This window comes from Fukomys damarensis, unplaced genomic scaffold, assembly GCF_012274545.1.
Source record: "Fukomys damarensis isolate Sample0158 unplaced genomic scaffold, DMR_v1.0_HiC HiC_scaffold_26, whole genome shotgun sequence".
Taxonomy (NCBI): Eukaryota; Metazoa; Chordata; class Mammalia; order Rodentia; family Bathyergidae; genus Fukomys; species Fukomys damarensis.
Window position 1 is genome coordinate 32193907 of NW_022900938.1, and position 9168 is coordinate 32203074.

At 37.8% G+C, this 9168-nt stretch overlaps 1 protein-coding gene across 1 annotated transcript in view; it reads left to right on the plus strand.

Moving 5' to 3' along the window:
- Window positions 1–9168, plus strand: part of Dpp4 (dipeptidyl peptidase 4) — a 73791-nt gene that overhangs the window by 23394 nt on the left and 41229 nt on the right. The window contains exons 4-8 of the mRNA XM_010606844.2: window positions 715–806; window positions 2100–2180; window positions 6504–6556; window positions 6669–6741; window positions 7604–7724. Coding sequence (XP_010605146.1) covers window positions 715–806; window positions 2100–2180; window positions 6504–6556; window positions 6669–6741; window positions 7604–7724 — 420 coding nt within the window. The remainder of the gene's footprint in view (window positions 1–714; window positions 807–2099; window positions 2181–6503; window positions 6557–6668; window positions 6742–7603; window positions 7725–9168) is intronic.

The window sequence follows — 9168 nt, forward strand, 5'->3', positions numbered from 1 at the left end:
TTTTTTTTTTTTTTCCACCAGCAGATGATGCTGCAGCTGATGGCCGCAGAACTTACTCTCTAACTGATTACTTGAAAAACACTTTTCGAGTGAAGTCCTACTCCTTGCAGTGGATTTCAGGTAAAGTTTGGTTTTGTTTTTGTTTTGTTTTGTTTCCCAGAGGATGTATATTTTATTTTATTTTTTATCTATTTATGGGGGGGGTGTTGAGACAGGGTCTCACTATGCAGTTGAGACTGACCTGGAACTCACTATGTAGCCCAGGCTGGCAATCCTCCTGCCTCAGCCTCCCGAGTGCTGTGATTACAGGCATGCGCCACCATGCCCGGCTCGATGCAGATTCTTATGCTTACATCCATTCTAGTTAGATTAGATTGTGGGTTGTATGGCCCTGAGAAAATATAGTCTTCGTTTTTTAAAAACTGTGGAAAGTACTTTTCTTCTACTTAGGGATGCAAACAAAAAGAAAGCAGAAAGAAACCCAGTATTTCTTTGATACATACTGTGAAAAGTTAAATGAGAACTGAAGCCTTTACACTAATGATAGAAGACTGAATAAATGCTAGTGTAATTTTCATCATTCATATTTTTCCAAGCTAGAAATGTTTACTCCTTGTGTGAACTGAAATCTTAAATTTTATTGCATGACTTTTAGCTTATGCAAATATTTAATATCAAGTTGAAATACTCATGTGGCCATTTTCTCTCCTTCAGATCATGAATATCTCTACAGACAAGAAAATAAGATCTTGCTATTCAATGCTGAAAATGGAAACAGCTCTGTTTTCTTGGAGAACACTACCTTTGTATGTTTAATCACATAATTAATTCATGCATGAAATTATGGGGATTTTTTTCATTACCTTTAAGATCACGAGTCCTATCATTTCTCACCCTGTGGACTCTCTCTGCAGCATATGACACAATGGATCTATCTCTCCTTCTTGAAATGCTCCCTGGCTTGGCTACTTTTTAATCTTTGATGATTCCTCCTCCTCTACCCATATTTTTAAATGTAAGTGCTCCCTGGGGCCCTGTCTTCCCTGGCTGGCCTCTTTCCTTACTGTGTTTGCTCTCCTGTGTGAATTTCATGAATTCCCACAGCAACAGTGCTCTCCTTTCTGACCTTGATTCTCAGACACACATTAACACCAACTTCCTTTCAAGAGAAAAGCTTCAGTTTCCAGTAACCTTTGACCCTGGCCATAGGTGGTCCGTGATCATTGGAAATTCATTCTCCCAAAGTAAGCTAGTTATTTCCCCTTCATAGTGCTAGCAGGCTGAAAGCATCTTGTCCCTTTTGCTAAGTTCCCTATTTTGGAACATAAGTCACTTATTTCCTCTCCCAGCCACTTAAGCTAGAAACCTCAGAATCATCTTCAACTCATCTGTCATCCTCTCTAATTAGCTACTCAACAAACCCTGTGATTTCCCCTCAGCATGTCAAGTAGGTCATCGCTTTCCATTTCCTTTGGATAACCCTGGTTTCACAGCCTCAATTGATTTCAGAGTAACCAGTGCTATATCTTGCGTCTGCAGTTCTATCCTGGAGACCAGACCTCTGTGCTGCCCAAATCCAGGCTGATCCAATGACCTTTGCCCATCCTTCTCATTTCAGCCACCGTGTCACCAGAATGTTTTTATTAAAAAAATAGTTACAAGACTACGACTTCTACATACAAAGAGTAGGTCATGGCTCCGTCCTGTCCCAGCTGTTTCTTTCTCGTGTGGTGTCCTACCTTCCTCTGTGTCAGCTCACCCTAGAATATTCAGTATACAGAGAACCCTTAGATGCCCTCCAGATGTGCAAGTTCTTCCCACACTTGGCTGGGGCTTTGCTCATCTTGCTTCTCCTGTTGAAGCAGTTCTGTCTGGGCTCCTGAGCCCCACCCTCCCAGCCATCTGTCCTTGGTTAGAATTAATCCTTCTTTCCCTGGCTTTCTAATAAGGGTCACTGCCCACTCATATCACGGTCCTATGTGGCTGACTCCTTGAGTGTGTGTTCCCCGAGCCATGTGTCTCAGAGTGTACCCTCTGCTTGGTAAGTACGCAATGACAGCTATGTTGGTCACTTCTTCTTTCTTCTGTTTGGTCCACAGGAAGCCTTTGGAAATTCTGTGAGTGATTATTCGGTATCTCCTGATGGACTCTTCATTCTCTTAGAATCCAACTATGTGAAGGTAAAAGAAATGCTTCCTTAGTGACATTTTAAAAATCCTATGAATATGTTATTTTGTAATGAATTTTAAGTGTATGTGTATATATAATATCGATACCCAAGTAACATAATTGGCACTAAAATCTCATTACTTCAGCATCAAAAATCGTTCTTATAAAAGACAAATCCAACCAGTGTTTTAAAGGAAAATTATTTTAATGCTAAAAACCACATAATTTATATTATAATAACAATATAGCATAAATTAGTAACATAAGCTAATAAAATTTATAATAGGAATTTATCATATATATTAAATGTAAATTTACATGTCTGGCTTTTACAATTGGTGATATAACTCCTTATTTCCTTTGTCTCGGCTTTATGTATGGTAAGACTTTCAGTAAGTATTTGCTTTAACAAAAGTTAACCCTCCTGTCCTCGGGATGACCCTGTAAGATGACCTAGATGACCTCCCAACCTTCTGCCATATACAAGTCATTTTTAGGGGACCCTCAGCTCCAGTCACAAGGGCCCTGCCAAGATCACTCTGCCTCCTGACTAGAGCTCAAAACAGGGGATCCTCACCCCATCGGCAAAGGCCCCACCAAGTAGCAGATCTTCTCTCTTTTGGTGGATGCCTTTGAACTGCGGCTTTCTGGCCATCATGGAGTTGACGACATCTGTCTAGTATAGCATACTTTAAGAGATTCAGAAAAGTTTGAAAGCCTCGTGAGACACTGTATTGAAAATAAAACACAAAGCTGGGGGTTCCTACCCCTGATTTTTCTTTTTCTGGGATAAGTAATACGAAGTGGCTTCATCTCACACACCAACACTGTTCTAGTCCGGCCAAACAAAGCATTCCCTGCTCCATTTACCATCTCAGGATGGTGACTTTCAAGCATAATATTTATTCTGGATGCCTGTGTTGGGCCCCATATCCTGGATATGAAGACTTTTTATTCTTGCTAAACCCATCAAATATAAGCAGATCAGAATCCTGTGCCAACTTTAACATATCTACTCTCAATAGGTTCAACTGTGTAATTCAGCACTTCTTATTCCAGAAAATAAATTCATTTAAGGGACTTTCATAAAAATCCCCAATATCCAGGTTCAATCTCTAGATTAATACATTGAAGTGCCTTGGGTAAAACTGGCACCAGAAATTTTTTTTTAGTGCTATAGAATATTTTAATGGGCAACCAGGTTTGAAAACCACTGAATAATGGCTGTTTTTGTTAAAGAATAACATAAGCAAATAAGACAGAAAGGTAACCTCAGCTCAGTTTGCTACTTAGTCTGGTACAAGTGCAGTTCACGCAAGCTTTAGACAGCCATCATGAGTGACCTGTTCCTGTTGTGTCATTGGTGTTTACCTGTGCTTTTAACTGCTTTTCCTGCTTCACTCTTCCCTATACTCTTCTATGCCTTTTCCCCACCATCCATGCTTTGAACAGTATCTGTTGCGCTCCTTTTCAAACCTAAATTAGATTAAGCCACAACTCTGCACAAAACCTCCGGTGGTTCCCCCTCACATTCACCAGCACTAGACATGGCAACTTCGGGCCTGTCTCACTGGACCTCACCCTGCCCATCTGACCCCACCGCCTCCACGTCCTATACTCTGTCCTGCACTCTTCACGACTGGCCAGCACTTATCTTCCCTGCTTGCACCCTAGGCTGTCTTGGGAAGGAATGAAAAAGCACGGATGTCTGTGATGCTACCCAAAGTAACTTCATCAGCGTAGATATATGCGGTGCCTACAACAGGGTGGATTCAAGAGCTCTCATGTGAGTCAGTGGTCTGAGCAGAGAACCTATAAGTGCATGGCTCTGTCTTTTCTCAAGCACTACTCTCATTCCTATTCAAGGGTCCAGGAATTGTTGCTTCCTCCTAGGACCTTCTCCCCCATGATCATCTTTCCTTCTCTAGAAGGTCAGCTTTAGGCTGGTCTGGAAAACTTGCCCCCTCCCACTGTGGGAGTGGGAGTAGCTCAGGGCCAGCCTGAACTACAAAGCGAGACTCTGTCTCAAAAAAAAAAAAAAAAGAAGGAAACCATGTAATATTTACACTTATGTGTCTAATTTATTTCACTTAATATTATGGCCTCAAGTTACATCCATTTATCTACCAATGACTCAAGTTTATTCTTCTTTATGCCAGAGTTGTACCCTGTTGTGTGCAAATACCACATTTTCTTTTTCCATTCATCTGTTGATGAACATATAGGCTCCTTCCAAGATTTAGCTATTATGAACTGTGCTGCTATAAATGCGGGTATGTTTGTTCATTCTTTAATGGTTTGGAGATAATAACAGTTGTATCGTCTGTCACACGCTACTGTTTCAGAACCTTGCTAAGCACTTTGCATACATTCTCAGGCACCTCAGATTGTTAATGTCATTATCTCCATTTTCCTGAAAAGAATCAATGTTTAGAAAGAAATTTGCCTGATACTACACAGTGGAGACTTGAATCCAAGTTAGATTTCCAAGGTTTGTGCTCTTAAACGGGATCTTTCTTAACCTTGCATTTTAAACTCTTCTCTGATATCATGTGCTTTTACCCATTCTTTGTGTGGCAGTCCTCCACTGTGAAATTCAGCCTAAGAATCACCTTTGCATAAGCCTCTCTCTCCCCAAGGCCTAATTTATGATGCCTGCCTGTTCTTACCTACCGCTAAATCTTATTGGGATTCCTTTATTGTAGTTTACTTGCTCACCTCTCCCATTCAGCTAGGAGCACTTCAAGCAAAGTAATGTATGATAAATGAAAACTGCCAGTATTTATAAAGTGTTTATAAGCTACCTAGATTGACGTTGAAAAGATAAAGTGATCGTTCCAAACATCTTGGGTTTCCTTTTACAACTCATTATGGTTTTGTCATCCTGAGATGATCTCAGCCCTTCATAATATTTTTAGCTTATACCACACCTTTTCACTTTACCAAATATTATGCTGGAGGTTGCCCGGAAACAAGCATGGGGTGTGTCAAAATAATCCAAGATTCAGAAAAGGAATGTATGACTTACAAGAAGTGGGAGCTTAATAAATATTTGTTAACATGAGAGTGGAGGAGGGTTAGAAATGATAAGTAGTGAGGATTAGGAACCTGACTGTTTCAGCTCTGGGGTCAGACAGTGGGATATCCATTTCATCTATCTCTTTGTTCTAATTTAAATTTATTATAGTTTTGTTTTATGTATCAAATACTTTCTGTGTGGCTTGAACTAGATTCCAAGTATGTAATGATGAGTAAGCCACAATTTCTTTCTTGTAAGAGAATCATAAAGAACACAGCCATACAGACAAGGTATTTTTTTAAAATATCTTTAATTTTATGTGCTTTCACTTACAGACATAAATACAAAAATATGATAATATACACACTTTTTAATCTTTATCTTTCCCTCTTCCTTTTCTATTTGAATCCCTAGAGTCTACTGTGTGAACAAAATATATAGTGAATGTCTAATTTTAAAAACAATATGTTGCAGTAAAAGACATATTGCCATTAATCTCCCTCGAAATACACTTTCTTGCTTTGAGCACACTTATCCTATCATTCTTGCCAGTTGTGATGTTCAACTTTTCATTTCTGATACTGGGCATTTGTATTTCTTTGCCCTCATCTATTACTATATTAGCAATTATACTAGTCTCCTCATAGAACTAATTTTTGTCTTTGTTGATTTTTCTCTTTTATGTGCTTTGTATCGGTCACTGTTTTTAATTTTACTATTTATTTTCTTTTATTTACTTTGCATTTAGTAACTTGACATTCATTTTCAGCCTCGGGGTGGTTGTTTAAAAAAAATTGGTGATTTTAAAATATATTACTGGGTAGCTTTCAAATAATCTAACATTTGACATTTTCATCATCAGTGTTTGAAGTAAACATTTCTTCACATTAGTACCAGCAATAGAATCATATATCTTTTAAATATCTTGCAAGTGAAATAGGTGAAAAGTGAAAATTTCCATCTTCCTAGACAGGCAGTCTTAACATGCTATGCCAAATGCCAGGAATAACATTGCAGGAAAAAAATGGCATGTGGGTCCTCTGTAGTCCTAGGAAGTCTCATTGGAAGAGACAATGCCAGAGCAAGGTTATAGATGAAGTCCAGAGGCATTGGTATGAGGCGATCTCCTGTCAACTTTCAAATCTCCAAATTCTAGGAATCGAAATAGAGAGTATCTTGAGTACAGAGGGAATATATGATGAAATCTCAGAGTTAGCCAGTAATATACTGCCATATCTGTCATCCTGAGGTCCTATCGCAAGTGGCCAAACTATCAAATATCACAGAAGCCTTAAATGTTTATTTTCTTTTATAGCAATGGAGGCATTCCTACACAGCTTCATATGATATTTATGACTTAAATAAAAGGTCAGTGCTTTTCTCATAAAAATCTATTAGACTTTTTAGTGTAATTTGTTTTTAAAGGAAATCTCATTGGGAGTTATTTTTTTGGTAATGTTTTCTTTAATTTTTTTTCCAGGCAGCTGATAACAGAAGAGAAAATTCCAAACAATACACAGTGGATCACATGGTCATCCAAAGGTCATAAATTGGTTAGTAAATCACTTTTGTAGTCACAAAAATATTGGCTTTAATCTCGCTTATGCAGACGATACTAACTCTGACACAAAGCAGGCATTTTAGGAAGCTAATTAATTCATTAGAAAGCACAGTGTTATTGCCCTCAAACATTATTTCACTAGCCTAATGTAACAAATATAATTCCTGAAAGTTTCCAGACTGCTGGCAGAGAACTGGTTGTTCATTTAGAAATACTTGTTATACTTTTAAGTTCTAATTGTCAGTTGTACTTAGATATTTTTTGAGAAACATCTGCTTTCTGCTAGTTTAGAGACCTTCTGAGTCACCATAGCTATATGTTCACTTCTATAGTAGTGGGAGAATTTCAAGGGGCCCAGAAGAATTTAAATACAAAGATGGAATGTTTATGTGCAATCCAATTTCTCTTTCCAAGAATGCAGCTGCACTCCCTCTACATTCCTTCTTAAGAAAGAAACACACAAGCATATATCAACCTGTAGAAGTGGTCAGTTGTCTAGGTCTTTGCATACACTTTAGCATCTGAATAATGGTAGTTGTAAACTTCCTATTCTTTTTTTTTTCTTTTTTTTTCAATACAGGGATGGAACTCAGGACCTTGTGCTTGCTTGCAAGGCATGTGCTGTGCTACTGAGCTAAATCCCTGGCCTTCTTAATATATTAAGAATGTTACAAGGATTACTTGGAAATTATAACCTGTGTACTTGTAATTTAAAAGTAGAGGGTGTAAATGACTCCTTGTGTTTGTTTACTCTCTAAATATGGTGATCATTACACCTGAATAGATAAGGGTATTTAGGATTCAGAATAAAATGTATTATAACATTATTAATACTGATGTTTTTTATCTTTTAGGCATATGTTTGGAAAAATGATATTTATGTTAAAATTGAACCAAATTTACCAAGTCACAGAATCACATGGACTGGGGAGGAAAATGTAATATTTAATGGAATAACCGACTGGGTTTATGAAGGTATAGACTCTACAACTTTTTCAAATCAGAAAATCTAAAGGCTGTTTTTTAGAATTGAGAAATTCAGTGGGACTCAAAATATGTTGTATTTATTTAATGTCATCAAATCTCTTTAAGAACTCACAACACTAGGTATTTCGTACACTAAGATTTGCTTAAGAGTAGCGAGTGCTGCTTCTGCCCTCATGGGCTCGATGATGCTCCATTTGTCTTTGGCTGCCGCAAAGGCTTGTTCTGTACAGGTAGCTTTTCTGGCTTTCCTGGGGCATCAAAGCCCCCAGATTAACATCAGCCGTTTCTCTACTAGATTAACTTAGCCTGGAAGTTTCTAAGGATGGAAACTCCAATAACATTTAAATCCATAACAGTAAAATAATAATGAAATATTGGCTGGAGAATGGAGAGTACAGGAGAAGAAAGTGCCTGCTCTATAGAGGACTTGAATGCATTGAACTTGGACAAATTCTGAGTTTTAGTTTTGAAAGAAGAAAACAATAATTAGGCTCGGGGAAAAAAATGAGTTGTTTCATTCATATTAAAAAGATTCATACTGATTTCACCCTATTATTTATTCTTCAGAGATTAAAAAAAGTTGTGTTTCATGATTTAGTTTGACTCTTACTGAAGCCAAGTCAATTTCACTTAGTGGATAATATTACAAAAATCACAAACAGAGTTACAAGAAATATAAATTTCTATTGCCCAGGAATAAGTATTTATTTAAAACTTTTAATGAAATTTACCTACACTAGTTACTGTGTTGGACAGCAGAGCATAGAGAGTCCTTCAGGGTCATCAACATCAAGTGGGTAAAGCCTCTGTCCTGAGTGTGTCCTCCCTGAGGCACAGCTGGCTAACAAAAGGACAGAACAACACACAGCCATCATCTCTAAGGTAGATAATAGCTGCATGTTCGTGACCAAACCACTACTTGTAGAAAAATAGCTTCACAGCTCCAATATAGACCTTTTTCAAAAAAATGGGCTTCAGCCTCTAGTGGAAAATGTTTGCAGTGTAAATATGAAAAAATACAGTTCTCTTTTCAAATCAACACTAACTGAAAATATAACACATAAATGGTTACCTTATTAATGAGTAATTGTGCAGTCCAAAGCCTAGCTCTACTTGTATTCAGTTTTTTTCACTGAAACTGTGTGAAAAACTAGAATTAATGGGTAAAAGCTATGGGGAATGAGATATCAACTCAGTATAGAATATGAAGAAGTTCTTACTGGAAGCCTTTGCCTCGGAGTCCTAGAAGTCCTAGTGCATCTCTGGCAATTCTCTCAATTTCTTGAAATCTCCCTTTTCTTCTCTGTAAATTTGGCAGTCTATTGGTGAATAGATTCACCTAGGGAATCATTGTATCACTGTGAAGAATACATTAGATGTGCTCTCTCTCTTTCTCTCTCTCTCTCTCTCTCTCACTCTCTCTCCATATATA